General features: G+C 44.5%; 1 protein-coding gene across 1 annotated transcript in view; it reads right to left on the reverse strand.

Moving 5' to 3' along the window:
• Window positions 1–15,287, reverse strand: part of RNF213 (ring finger protein 213) — a 250,730-nt gene that overhangs the window by 173,342 nt on the left and 62,101 nt on the right. The window contains 4 exon segments of the mRNA XM_030206876.1: window positions 3,161–3,378; window positions 7,194–7,359; window positions 9,686–10,290; window positions 10,983–11,141. Coding sequence (XP_030062736.1) covers window positions 3,161–3,378; window positions 7,194–7,359; window positions 9,686–10,290; window positions 10,983–11,141 — 1,148 coding nt within the window.

The following is a 15,287-nucleotide window of genomic DNA, read 5'->3' on the forward strand; positions in this document are numbered from 1 at the left end:
TTTGTCCTTTAGATTGTAAGCTCTCTGAGCAGGGACTGTCCTTCTATGTTAAATTGTACAGCGCTGCGTAACCCTAGTAGCGCTTTAGAAATGTCAAGTAGTAGTAGTAGTAGTAGTAGTAAAGGGTTTATATGAAAATCTTTAACCTTGTGATGATGAAAGAGGGGAGAAAAATTTTTCTCAGGTCACTTCACTGGCTTCCGATCAGATACCGCATTCAATTCAAGCTTCTCCTTCTTACCTACAAATGCACTCAGTCTGCAGCCCCTCACTACCTCTCTACCCTCATCTCCCCCTTACGTTCCCGCCCGTAACCTCCACTCACAGGACAAATCCCTCCTCTCAGTAACCTTCTCCACCACCGCCAACTCCAGGCTCCACCCTTTCTGCCTCGCCTCACCCTATGCTTGGAATAAACTTCCTGAGCCCTTACGCCAAGCCCCCTCCCTAGCCATCTTCAAATCCTTGCTCAAAGCCCACCTCTTCAATGTTGCCTTCGGCACCTAACCTTTATACCTATTCAGGAAATCTAGACTACCCCAATCTGACTGCCCCTATTTGACTGACTGTACATTTGTCCTTTAGATTGTAAGCTCCTTGAGCAGGGACTGTCCTTCTATGTTAAATTGTACAGCGCTGCGTAACCCTAGTGGCGCTTTAGAAATGTCAAGTAGTAGTAGTAGTAGTGTAGGGCAAGAACACTAGACCTTAGAAGAGCAAAATGTTAAAAAACTTCCTGATGTGGCCACAGAATGCGCTACTGCCACAGCTATGAGAAAGGCTAGAGATGCAGCTAAGCACATGGATAGCCATTGTCGAAGGCAAAATGAAACACTAGCCACCTGTTCCATCGCTGGAAGTTGCTATTGCCATGGCCATGATGAGACCATGCCTAACAAAGGTGAGATGGAGTATTCGAGCAATGGTGCAGACTTTTTTTTTTGTTTTTTTTAATTGGAATTTCAGAAAATTAATATACAAAGCTACACACTTGGATAAGTAAAACAGAATCAAATGTCTAAAGAAAAAAAAAACATTAACAAGAAAATCATGAATTCCTTCTTAGACCCAAATAAAGAGGGAGCAGAATAGAAAGACAAGGCGATCGTTATTAAGAAAACAATTAGGTAAAGGCACCAACGTGAAAAACCTCCCACCCTAACTATTCAAAGCATGCAAAATACACCATGCTGGAGCCATCAACAACAACAAAAAAAAAACCTCAGTTTTTCTAGTTGAAAGAACACATTTTATGCCTATCAAACATTTGCAGTGGTAAGTCAAAAGAAACGATGCATCCATTGTAAATGCTTCTTGTCTCAATGTCAAGAAAGCCTTTCAATGTTCTTGAGTTTACCTTGTTACATCAGGATATATCCATAACTTTTTTTTTTTTTCTTATTCCAGATTTTTATTAACACAAAGCATAATACAAACCAGAAAAATCAAATACAAAACAGAAACCCCCCAAGTGTCCATTAAGAGGCAGAAGATGCCAACCCAATGCCCCACCAGAGGCTGATGATGCCAACACAGAGCCCCACCAGAGGATGACAACAACTACGACGACAACACAGTGTCCTCCAAGAGGCAGAAGATGCCAACAGTGCTATGCAAAAGGCTGCAGATGCTGAAGACCTGTCCTGCAAATTGCCACTGCTGTTAACAGAGCTGAAGGCGACAAAACTCACGTCAGCAACTGCTGAAGGTGACCCAGTGCCCCAGAAGTAGCAGCTGAAACTGAATCCGCAATCCTGCAAAGGGCTGGCAATACTGACACTGCAACATGCATGGGGGCTGGCGCCACTGAAGTTGCTGTATACAGAGAGCTGGGGCTGCTGAGGTTGGGCCACACCACAAGCTGGTACTGTAGAACCTCTGCCAAACCCGGAACTACAGCTGTAGAAGCTGTGGTATACAGATATCTGGTGTCACTGTAGCTGTGCTAAGTAGGAAGCGGGAGCTGTAAATATTGAGCTCATGCTGCAGAGGCTGTGCTATGCCGGCCATCGGAGCTACTGAAACTGTGCCATGCAGATGGCGCTGTTGAAGAAGGGCTATGCAGGAAGCTGGAGCAGCTGAAGGAGAAATTAGGTCTTACCTGATCTTTTCTTTTAAAAAGTCCTTCCCACTACTGTGGGCTAGTTGTGTTCACCAACCAGCAGGTGGAGACAGAGAACTGAAAACTGAGCTGAGAAATCTCTTGGTACACACTACAACTTCCTGAGGCCGGCCAGCTTCTGCGAGAGTCGCCATTCATCCCAATTGTCACCTGCACACACAACGTGTTCCAAGCAACGAGTCCACCATCCGCACGGAGACAGAAAATACTGAACTTCCTGTACAGCTTCTCCTTGGTGCTCTATCTAGTTCCAGTACCAGCTAATTTCTGGGTGTCAGTAGAGCAGAGAGTTTCAGATTATTTAATTTATTTTTTCCTTGGAATTAAGCCTCGGGGCATATCTGATGCTGCGGGTCACTCTGTATTTTCTATCTCCAGCAGCTGGATGGACACACTTTTCAGCCTCTGGGTCCAGTTGGTCAGCTTGAGTCTGCAGAGTCATATCTAAGATCTTCAGATACCTGTCTCTGGTGCCCCACAAATTTACTTTTCCCTCCCTTCACCTCTCCTGTTTCCTGTGGAGCTTTCCTTTCCCAGGACAACTTGGGAGCTTGGGACAGTAACAGTCCTGAGCCTCTCACATCGTTGGTAAGACTTGTGGAGAGCAGTGGATGGAGACAGAAAAAGAAAAGTTCCTTAAAGGGTGAATCAAAAGGAACTTTCTTTTTATGTCTCCATCCACTGGTTGACGGACACAACTATTCCCAATGGTCTTGACTGGTCTGATAAGGACGCAAAGAAAAGAGTATTAGTAAATCAGTTTCTGAAAGAGCTACTACAGATCTGGGAAGGGATTCACCCCCCCCCCCCCCCCCCCCCCAGGGAAAGGAGAAATGAAAGATCTCAGCCACTGGTTCCTATGTTTTTGGGCTGGATCCTAGATTTCTTGAAAATTTGTCAAGGGCTTGGTTAAGTTAAAAGCCAACACCTGCATTGAATTTAACCCATTCACCACACTGGCTGAATACCATCAGCCTCTTTATGAACAAACGCTGACACTCATTTGAGCTGGCTGAGTTCATTTTCTATAAACATTACCAGTTTCTTTGGGAGATTTTCATCACTTTCCAGAGCCTTCCACAGTTTCTGCAAACAACGCATAAGCCCTGCAAAGCCCATGTTGTTCTTCTGCTCATAGAGGAGGGAAGAGTATCCAAAGACGGCATCGTGAAAGCAAGCCACGCGATCCACATCCATGTCATTCTCACCCGCTGAGATGGATGCCAATTCTACGAAGACTTTCAGCTCATTGAGATCTGAAGAGGGAATAAAGAGAGGAGGCACCAAGCAGCAGGCCCAGAGAGAAATGAAACAGTATTACGCAAGGAAAAGACACCAAAGAATCAGCACCAGCAAAAAGCATAACCCAAGCCCAAATTCCCTAACGACTCAGGGGTTTCTAAATCCAAATGTCAAATCCTTCTGCAGGCTTGATTTTTTAGCTTTTCAAAAAAACCTATTTAATGAGGCTCTAAGCCCTTCTGAAACTAACATGATAGGCTCTAGGTATCTGAGGACAGAAATGAAAGATGAGGAAAGCGTATCAAAAACATGGAAATGGGGAAGGGGGTGACATATGAAGAGTGATACACTTTATCGAACATCTCAAGGAAAGCACACATCACATCGCTGGTAGGGCTGGTTAAGGAGGAGGGGAGCCAATTGATGGGAGGGGGTGTAGAGGGGTTCAGGGTTGGATTTGTTTAAGGAAACTGCCAATGCAGGACATACACAGGACTGGTGTAGGATATAATCTAGTAAGGAAGAGTATGAAGTTTGGGGTAAATTGTCACTGTAGGATTGTCGCACAAAATGGTGGTTGGTCGGACATAAATAATGACGGCAGCTGGCCTTGCTGAGTTTAAAGGGGGTCTGGACAGATTCCTGAAGGAAAAGTCCATTGATCGTTATTAAATTCTGGGTTTTTGCCAGGTTCTTGGGGCCTGGATTGGCCGCTGTCGGAGACAGAGTGCTGGGCTTGATGGACCTTTGGTCTTTTCCCAGCGTGGCAGTGCTTATGTACTTATTGGGGGGGGGGGGGGGTCGAGTTTGAATGTTTATACTTGGAAAATGGATGGTCTCATTGGGTTACATAGAAGTCTGTCTAAGTTTGAATTCCATTAATAAAATGTTAAAACAATATTAAGGGGGGGGGGGGGTTAAATGTTTGAGTGTGTCACCATGGCTGGTGGGAGTCTGGACACCCTGACAACTTTTCTACGGCACCTAATAATAGCCCTCCACCATAATACCTGTACAGTTAGAATACTGTGCAAGGATCCTGAACTATTCGACCTCGTACGTACACAATCTGATAGCCTAATCAAGTCAGTACATATAACTCATTGCAGCTGGCCTCACCCAGCTCCCATGAGCAATCGTAGTGACACACATGATACCACCATCTGCTATACAGACAATGTGTACCAGGGCATGATAGATATATCTGATATCCTTCTGTTTCTGCAGCCTGATTAGTTTCCTGCTGATGTAGCAAAAGCACATTCTTTCTATGCTGGGAACGGAATTGCAGTGGGAAGAACAGAAACATGTGTTTACACTATTCTAAGATAACCTATGTACAAGTATGAACTGCCCAAACAACTTTGGGAAAGTACCTGACACAGTCCCTGAGCAGCGCTTTGCAGCCAGTATCTGAGAAAGGACTTTCCCCTCAGCTAACGATACTATTTTATTGCCTTTGCCAGATTATTCTCCTGTACTGTAAGTACCTTACATTTATTGTGTTATCTATGACATTCCTATGTTGTATACCCAATATTGTTGGTTGTGTTTAGCCCCTAACACCTCCCTTCTAAAAGGTAGCCAGGTAAGGGCTACCAGGAGAACTACCCAGCTCCCTACACTAAGGGGGAAAAAATTTGAAATTTCCTCTATGGTTCAGAGTTCAAGTGTGGGCTGGAAGAAGTATGTTGGCCAGAAAAATGAGTTCCACAGATTACAGCTTGTGAACATCTGCTCTCAGGTTTCAGAGTGGTTTTTCCCTTCATTTCAGATGCAGGAAGCAACGGATGGCCCCAACCCTTCATGGTCATGGAGGTTAAGTGTAGGATAACGTATCTAAGATACAAGAATATGTAGGACAACAGTACTTTACTTGCCAGCACTAAATGGGGAAAAAAAAACCTGGTTCAAGGGAAGGGCAAAGAGAATTGGGACTTGATATTTTGCCTTTCTGTGGTTTTTGCAACTACATTCAAAGTGGTTTACATGGTATATACAGGTCCTTATTTTGTACCAGGGGCAATGGAGGGTTAAGTGACTTGCCCAGAGTCAGAAGGAGCTGCAGTGGGAATTGAACTCAGTTCCCCAGGATCAAACTCCACTGCACTAACCACTAGGCTACTCCTCCACTCATTCCACCAATAAGAGCCAACCTCATCAGTGATGTCACAATGGCTTGATTGCCCGATATTTGGCTCATATATTGTGATGTCATAAGGGAAAGGGGGAAAGGGAAATGGGACTTTATATACTGCCTTTCTGAGGTTTTTGCAACTACATTCAAAGCAGTTTACATGTATTCAGGTACTTATTTTGTACCTGGGGCAATGGAGGGTTAAGTGACTTGCCCAGCGTCACAAGGAGCTGCAGTGGGAATTGAACTCAGTTCCCCAGGATCAAAGTCCACTGCACTAACCACTAGGCTACTCCTCCACTAGCAACATTCCATGTAGAATCTCAAATAGCAGCAACATTCCAGAATCTCAAATAGGGAAAGGGAAATGGGACTTGATATCTTGCCTTTCTGTGGTTTTTGCAACTACATTCAAAGTGGTTTACATGGTATATAAATGTACTTATTTGTACCTGAGCAATGAAGGGTTAAGTGACTTGCCCAGAGTCACAAGGAGCTGCAGTGGGAATCAAACCCAGTTCCCCAGGCTCTAAGTCTGCTGCACTAACCACTAGGCTACTCCTCCACTAGCAACATTCCATGTAGAATCTCAAATAGCAGCAACATTCCAGAATCTCAAATAGGGAAAGGGAAATGGGACTTGATATCTTGCCTTTCTGTGGTTTTTGCAACTACATTCAAAGTGGTTTACATGGTATATACATGTACTTATTTGTACCTGGGCAATGAAGGGTTAAGTGACTTGCCCAGAGTCACAAGGAGCTGCAGTGGGAATCAAACCCAGTTCCCCAGGCTCTAAGTCTGCTGCACTAACCACTAGGCTACTCCTCCACTCAAAAGGGATTTTGGATTTAGTTCAAACCTTTTTCAGGCGAGTTGCATTTAGGTAGAGAGAGATATTTTCCTGCCCCCAGAGGGCTTACAACATTGGTTTGGTTCCTGAGGCAATGGAGCCTTAAGTGACCTGCCCAAGATCACAAGTAGCCGCAGTGGGATTCGAACTCCGATTTGTGTGGTTATCAGCCTGCTGCTGGATGTATAAAGCTGGATGTATGATCTCATGCGTTGAATGGGGGGTCGGAAATACAGAATGAAGATCTCACCCTACCCCTGTATATTCTGTCTACCTAAATCACATTTGGAATATGGGGTTCATCTCACAAAGGATCTCCAAATGTTAAACACGTACAAAAGAAGTATCACTGACCAAAATAAGGGAGACAGGGGCATCAGAAAAGAAAGCTATTTAAAGGAGACATGCAAATACACTCCCAGATATTAAAAAAATAAAAAAGACTCTACAGGGATCGCAGAGGTGATCTTTTGCCAAAGCAGCTGCAGCCTTATGTAACAGGACAGCAGAGAAATAAAAGCTGATAAGCAACAGCTGACAGACAAAATGCTGCTCACACTGCTGAACTCACATCTGAGGCTTTTAGAGCATTCCTGTTGGTGACTCTGAAATGTGTTCATTCTAGAAATTTTCTGAATCTATTAAAGTTTTTCATGTTAAAATACAAGAATTTATGAGATTGATGATTCAAAGAACTATTAAAAGGTACCGAATTTCCTCCCCCTTGTTTTCTCCGAGGTCCTTCAGTCTCTGAAATTAATTTTCTTTGTGAAACACGATTTTTACGTAAGCTGTGACACAAGAGTGAAGAGTGATTATATTTTCTTTTTGTTTGCTACCTGTCAGGGCATCAGTGACCCAGTTGATGAAATCCCTTCTGTTTGTAACTTCCTTCAGACACCTTTGACGCGCCTCGCTGATCTCCGACAGTTCCTGCTTTGTCCGCACCAGCTCATCGTTGATGCAAGATAGCGGCTGCTGCTTGAAGAACTCGAAGTTGTCAGCCTGTGCAGAAAGGCAGGAGCAAGGAACGAAGCAACAAAACTTTAGTGGTGAGGTGCCCGTGTAATAGCCTTTTAAGTGAAGACTGGCATCACAGTAAGAGGTGTATATCACAGAGGCCATGATAAAAGGTGCAAACCATACATATTTCTAGATTTTATTTTAATATGGCTATTTTGCTTTTCTTGAGCTGGGAGCAGAGAGTTAAAAGACAGATGTGTGTTTTTTTTTCTGAAAAAACTACCCTTCTAAGGCTGTGGTTTGACATTTAGCCTATGCTAACGTGATAAATTGCTGGTCACCAAATCAAAGAGCCAGAGACTCCTATGACTAAGGACACCTGCAGTATCCTGATAAACAATCAGAAGGAGAAGTAAGTGGGTGTGGGTGAAATTGTAACGTCAGCAAAAGGGTGGGGGGGGGGGGGGGGACTAGCATAACAAGGACATAGGTCAAACCATTATCTAATAAAAACGTATGCTTTATATGACAGACTTTAAACTGTACATGCAATTAAGGAATAAATGATAGAAGTTGGAAGATGGTAGAAAGTGCTGGAACAGGATTCACCATAAAAGGAAATAGAATGTTCTGGAAAGATGTATATTCATTAGGTAGGAAGGGTAATTATAATTAAGATAATGAAGAAAGGAAGAAAAAAGTATTTAAGAGGAAACAGAACTGAGGATGGGGAGCCTCAGTGTGTCCACTAAAAGGTGGACATATTGACAGCTCCCAGGGAAAACTGTTTTTATTTGCTACATATTTTACTGTATTGGGAGTTATATGTTACTATTTCAATAATTAGTAATTGGCTTCTTTGACAATTTGAATAAACGTTTATTATGTTTAATACTTATTTAGTATTCTTTCAATCTACACCTCTTCCCTGGGCTCCCTGATCTCATCTCATGGTTTCCAGTATCATCTTTATGCTGATGACACCCAGCTGTATCGCTCCACACCAGACATCACCGCAGAGACCCAGGCCAAGGTATCGGCCTGCTTAGCTGACATTGCTACATGGATGTCCAACCGCCACCTGAAACTGAACATGTCCAAGACCGAGCTTATCGTCTTTCCACCAAAACCCACCTCTCTTCCTCCGCTCTCGATCTCAGTTGCTAACACCCTCATCCTCCCCGTCTCATCTGCCCGCAACCTCGGAGTCATGTTCGACTCCTCCCTCTCATTCTCGGCGCATATCCAGCAGATAGCCAAGACCTGTCGCTTCTTCCTCTTTAACATCAGCAAAATTCGCCCTTTCCTGTCTGAGCACACCACCCGTACTCTCGTCCACGCTCTCATTACCTCTCGCCTTGACTACTGCAACCTTCTCCTCGCTGGCCTCCCACTTAGCCATCTATCCCCCCTTCAATCCATTCAGAACTCTGCTGCACGTCTTATATTCCGCCTGAACCGATATACTCATATCACCCCTCTCCTCAGGTCGCTTCACTGGCTTCCGATCAGATACCGCATACAGTTCAAGCTTCTCCTTCTCACCTACAAATGCACTCAGTCTGCAGCCCCTCATTACCTCTCCACCCTCATCTCCCCCTACGTTCCCGCCCGTAACCTCCGCTCACAGGACAAATCCCTCCTCTCAGTACCCTTCTCCACCACCGCCAACTCCAGGCTCCGCTCATTCTGCCTCGCCTCACCCTATGCGTGGAATCAACTTCCTGAGCCCCTACGCCAAGCCCCCTCCCTACCCATCTTCAAATCCTTGCTCAAAGCCCACCTCTTCAATGTTGCCTTTGGCACATAACCTTTATACCTTTCAGGAAATCTAGACTGCCCCAATTTGACTGACTGTACATTTGTCCATTAGATTGTAAGCTCTTTGAGCAGGGACTGTCCTTCTATGTTAATTTGTACAGCGCTGCGTAACCCTAGTAGCGCTTTAGAAATGTTAAATAGTAGTAGTAGTAGCCAGAGTTTCTCTTGCCTGGGGTTCTGTCTGGGGGACAAGGGTCCACCTTCCAAGAGACCTCCAGAAAGTTACTCCTGTCTCAGAGGCAAAGACAAGAGTACAGAGGACACGTGTGTAAAATGGACAGCATGCATGTTTAGCGAACAGAAAACTTTTTTCCACAAACCACAATGAAATATCAAACTGTTGTTTCTCTTACAGCTCTGCTCTCCGTCCTGCACAAAGCCTTGAGGCCAGAATGGAGCCTGCCCTACGTCTTCATATTTCAATGTAATGCACTTTATTTGTATAAAAAAATTTATATAAAATGTGACAGAGGAAGCAATTCATCTGCATAAATCCCAAAGTAAGTCCACTAATGTTGGTGTTACAGGGCCAGTGCAGCGTACTTACAAAATTTAAGAAGGTCTGCAGGATTCTGAAGTCCCCAGAGAGCTTGAAGTCTTCCTTGACCTGTGCAATGACCTTGGCAGAATCAATCGCCAGGTGGAGCTGATGATACTGTTTGATCTGCTGGAGTCGATTATCTATCCATTCTCTCTGGTTTCCCGCATCCAAGAGGCACATGATCCGGAGGTCCTTCTTCAGGTCCTCATAGCGGTCTTTATAGACACTGAATACGTCATCTACAACTGCAAACTTCAGTCTGCCAGATTTTAGATCCTCATACAGGGCTTCGTATTTCCTCAGACAGGGAGAGAACACCTCTTCTTCTAGCTCGTCTAGACTCAACACTCTGTTCATACTCGCATCGTTAATATCTTCTGTGTCATCTGGTTTGCCTTGGGCTTCCTTCTCAAAGCACAGCTGGAAGATGTGGCTATGACAGAAGGTGTGAATTCGCTCAGACATGTCTTTTATCCTCTGGCTTAAGTCAAAGTGGATCACAGTGCAGGGCTCATGCGAGGGAGAGTCCAGACGCTTCACCGTCACTACCTCGTTAAGTGGCTTCAAATCCAGGTCCACTCGTTGCTTGTTCTGAAGTTCTTCAGTTTCCACTTTAAAACAAAACAGCCAAGTTACAATCCGTTCCACTTCAGAGACACATTACATACATTTACCAAATCTGCTCACGAATGGAAAAAAGGTGACAAGGGACAGAAAAAAGTAATGGAATATTTCTTCTCCCAAAGCCTTGAAGTGTAAATCCTCACTGCCAAACCATTCCTGCAAGGGAGATGAAAGCAATAATCCAAATTGCCATTAGCTGTCCAATGGACACTATATTCGGTTGCCACAGAGTCCAGACTATCATCCATCCCTAGAAAATTCATCACACTTCAGGGGAAGCAGCAAAATAAGAAAAGGGGCACCGCAGGGTCTACCAGCCATAACCCCCACCCCCCACCCTCCAATGAGCCAAAATCATAAGAACCGGTTACTCTTCAAAATGTCTGAAACCCATCAACTTAAGGGTAGGTGACAGTTCATCAAGTCTCTGCTTTATGCCCCCAAATATTTCTGCTCATGTCTGAGAATACCTCAAGGGATTTACCCGGATATCCCTTTCATGCAACACCTCTGACTAGCGCCTTCTGAATCACTCACACGGCCCTTTTGTAGCTCAAAATGCTCAGCTCAGTAGGAAGCACAATAATTCAGCTTTCTAAACAGTCCAGGCACTTCCCCCACTGTTGTAAAATTTACTTACTTAATAGAGAAGGAAAATACAGGAAGTAAAAGGACTTACCTTGCAGAAATTCAGACACGCTGGAGCACATCTTCAAGAGAGACTTCACCCACTCCCTTTCCAGCTTCAGCTGCTTTAACTCCTTCTCCCTCCAAATCAGCACCTGATTCATGTGATCGCTCGGCTCTTTTTTCTCAGAGGCTGACAAATTCTTCTGTTCTGGAAAGAAAAAAAAAAAAACCCCAGAAAGTTCAATGAGAATCAACCCCCATCCCCTGTCAAAGCTCTCCATACACACACCAACCAACCAGCAGGTGAAGCAGCAGGCATCAGAGGAGTCGGTAAAGTGGCAAACTGCAAACAGCACCATGAAATACAAATGAAGGAAGAAAAAAAAAAAGGCTTTGCGCTTTATCACCTGCAACTCTACCAAGGGCATGTGGCCCTGGATATTATACTTCCTGGGCGTGACGACACTGCTCAACTCTGCTTCATTTGAATCTTTGGTTCAAGGAATGTCTTGTGTTGCTCTCACTAGGGGGTCTGTTTATTAAGCCACGCTGTCGGTACGCACACTTTTTTTTTTTTTTTTTTTAATTTGCAGGAAGTCTTTATTATCAATTAAAACAAACCATACATAGTTACATAGTAACATAGTAGATGACGGCAGAAAAAGACCTGCACGGTCCATCTAGTCTGCCCAACAAGATAAACTCATATGTGCTATTTCTTGTGTATACCTGACCTTGATTTGTATCTGCCATTTTCAGGACACAGACCGTAGAAGTCTTGCCCAGAACTAGCCCCACCACCCAAACACCAGCCCCGCCTCCCAATCTCGGCTAAGCTTCTGAGGATCCATTCCTTCCGCATAGGATTCCTTTATGTTTATCCCACGCATGCTTGAATTCCATTACCGTTTTCATCTCCACCACCCCCCCACGGGAGGGCATTCCAAGTATCCTCCACTCTCTCCGTGAAAAAATACTTCCTGAAGTTTTTCTTGAGTCTGCCCCCCTTCAATCTCATTTCATGTCCTCTCGTTCTACCGCCCTCCCATCTCCGGAAAAGGTTGTAGATGGCCGTAATATTCCTATAGGCATTTACACAGTTAGCGCATGCTGAAAACGCTAGCGCACCTTTGTAAACAGTGTCCTAAATCTAGAAACCCCAGGAGAACAGCAATTCCCTTTTTTTTTTTTTCTTTTTGTTAAGTAATGCAGATCCCACAGCACCTACCTACCATCTGCTGAGGAGACTAAGGGGTGCAGGGCTCCAGAGCACTTCAGTATTCTACATGGAATGTTGCTACTGTTGGCGATTCTACATGGAATGTTGCTATTCCACTGTGTCCCCATCTGCTGGTAGGGCACACAACCACCATGGTCTGGAGCTGACACTAAGGAAATTCCGTTTTCTTTGTCACTTGTGTACCTCTGACATTTAAACACCAGCTCTACGGCTGATCTATACACGCACACCTAAATTACAAATGCATAGTTTCATTGTTATACACAGATACCCCTAGTGCTGAAGCTGTGAGTGATCTCTCTTGTTTGATAAGAATATTTTTCATTATCTATGCTCTCCTGTGTACATGCTGAGAGAAACAGAAAAAATAAATAAATAAAAACACTTGTATTTGCCAGCAAACTTCTACATATTTTACAAAAGGCTCCACATAATCAGCATAGCCTTTTGTAAAATACCAGGGGAAGTGAACTTTCTGAACCGAATGTTCCACTTCCTACTTCGACATTCTGTGCAAAATGGAGCTTTCAGTAACACACCTATAGAGAAGTGTTGAAAATGTTTTCCTGTTAACGTAACAATGAACTTTAACCATACAAAATACACTATGAAATATTAATTATATAAACAGAGTCCAAGGCGCAAGAAAATACACCACTTGGCATTGTTCTAATTTGCAAAAATCATCAAAACAGAACTTCAATTGTTTATGTGTTTCTCCCCACTCTCCTCCCGAATCCACAGATCTCCAACCCCCCCTTCCTACCCCCCCCAAGGTACGCACACTTTTTAGCGACGCCAGAGGAATATAAAGGGTGTGTCTATCATTAGTGCTCGCTCAATTTTAGCGCGCGCTAAAAGGTTTTCGCGCCTACAGCACAGCTTAGTAAACAGAGCCCTAGATTTTCACCTTATTTTGTCAAAAGATTTTATAACGATTCAATACCTGCTGCTGTTATTCTTCAATTAACAACATAATAAAATTGTAACTTTTATGATTATTTAAATGTAAGCCACATTATTATTATTTATTGCATTTGTATCCCACATTTTCCCACCTATTTGCAGGCTCAATGTGGCTTACATTGAACAGAAACTAGCATTTGGATAATTGTGGGATATAAGAACGAATAAATTAAAAATAAGCAACTAAAAAACATTGTTCTTCATCCTTTTTAAAGACTAAATCCAACAATGGACACAGGATACAACAGTCACACTTAGCCCATGTCACGAAATGCCAAGCCACCCGCCTGGGGCTACCCCGCAGCCACTTAAGAGGGTCTATCCGCAGCACAGCTCAGGTCCGCCTGCACCTGCCATCTATGCTCTAGACTAGCACCCTCCCCTCCCACTGATTGGGTCCCAACCGCCTCTGGGCGAGTCTCCCAATCTCAAGGTGTTCCACAGTGATTTCTAGGTTATTGGGGCCACACACACTCCCAGTGGTCCCACAGTTCCTGGAAAGCACCCACAGACCAAATACACAAACCACCAGGATTCTTAGTCGGTCCAGACAAGCAGAGGCAATAAATTAAAACTGTTTACTGTCATGAAAAATGAAGCAATGAACAGAAAAGGTGCAATCAGCAAACAGTAACAAGTAAGTGAATATGGGGAGATCAGGACATATAGCTGCTCACAGGTCATCAAATACAACTGTTCACAGGGCCTTAGCAAAGAGATCTTTCTCTTTTCTCCCTGGCTAAGACTGCAGCAAAAGCCAGTATATTCTAGATGAATGGAGCTCCTGGTCCAATCAGAGCCCAGAACAAGAAGTTTCAAAAGTAGCTGGCCACATCACTGTATGATTAACTTCTTCTCTGTGTGCTAAATAAGGGCCTCTTTTACAGAGCCGCTCTACCGATTCCTGGTGCAGCAAATGAAAGGAAGCCCATTCAATGCCTATGGGCTTCCTCTCAGTTGCCACGCAGGAATCGCTAGTGCGGTTTTGTTAAAGAAGCCCTAAAGAAGGAACAGTCTTCTCTCTGTAACAGCTTTAAATAGAAACATGCACCACCTGCTGGCCAAACTAGAGAAATACGCTTCAAGAAATAATCAATACAGTTTACAATATAAAAAAAAAACAAAACACTTTTGTGTCACAGCCTACAAACCACTTACAGACAGAGGTGGACGTGTAACCCATCACAGACAACAGATTCAGCGAGCTCTGTGTTTTGACAGAGCTCAGAAGGAATTATGTTCAGCATGATCTAAAGTGTCCATTGATTAATGATCATTTACACAGCAGGGCAATGAAGCTCCTTGTCCCTAGAGAAATGTCTGCTGTTTGTTTTCAATATCATTTCACCTCAGCACAAGACCACCAAGTTTAATTATTTCAGTTTTCTTTTACTCTGATTTCTAAAAAGAAAAACCAGTATAGGTCTAGTGGCTCTGATAGCTGACCTTTTCAATGCTTTGCTAGAGTTGGGAGTGTAATATACTGTACATAATATACCGTACATTGCCCAGTCTGTGGTTGAGGGCTCTTGATTTTCTTTATCTCTGAGCTAGTTATCAGCAGGGGCGTATCTGGACTCCGGCGGGTGGGGGGGGCCAGAGCCAGAGGGAACATTTTAGCCCCCCCCCGCCATTGCCAGAACCCCCCGCCACCAATGACTCTCTCCACCCCCCCCTCCCGCCGCCAACCCTGCCCCCGCTGCCGTTGCTTATCTTTGCTGGTGGGGGAGGGGGGGACCCCAACCCCCGCCAGCCGAGGTCTGCTTCCACCTGCCGCTGCCTTAAAAACTATTTCTTCAGCTGGCGGGGGACCCCAAACACCCGCCAGCCGACCCGAAGCGTTTAAAGTTCATCTTCGTCCTCTGTGGCCGTGCGTCACGTACAACTTGCTGCGACGTCAGACTCCGAACTGGATTCAACAGCTCCTATCAACAACAGCATGGCCACGGAGGACGAAGATGAACTTTAAACACCTCGGGTCGGCTGGCGGGGGTTTGGGGTCCCCTGCCAGCTGAAGAAATAGTTTTTAAGGCAGCGGCAGGTGGAAGCGGAACTTGGCTGGCGGGGGTTGGTGTCCCCCGCCAGCAAAGGTAAGCAACGGCAGCGGGGGACGGTAACGGCGATGTGGGGGGGGGGGGTCCAGGGCGA

The sequence above is a fragment of the Microcaecilia unicolor genome, chromosome 6 (assembly GCF_901765095.1).
Source record: "Microcaecilia unicolor chromosome 6, aMicUni1.1, whole genome shotgun sequence".
In the NCBI taxonomy this organism is placed as follows: domain Eukaryota; kingdom Metazoa; phylum Chordata; class Amphibia; order Gymnophiona; family Siphonopidae; genus Microcaecilia; species Microcaecilia unicolor.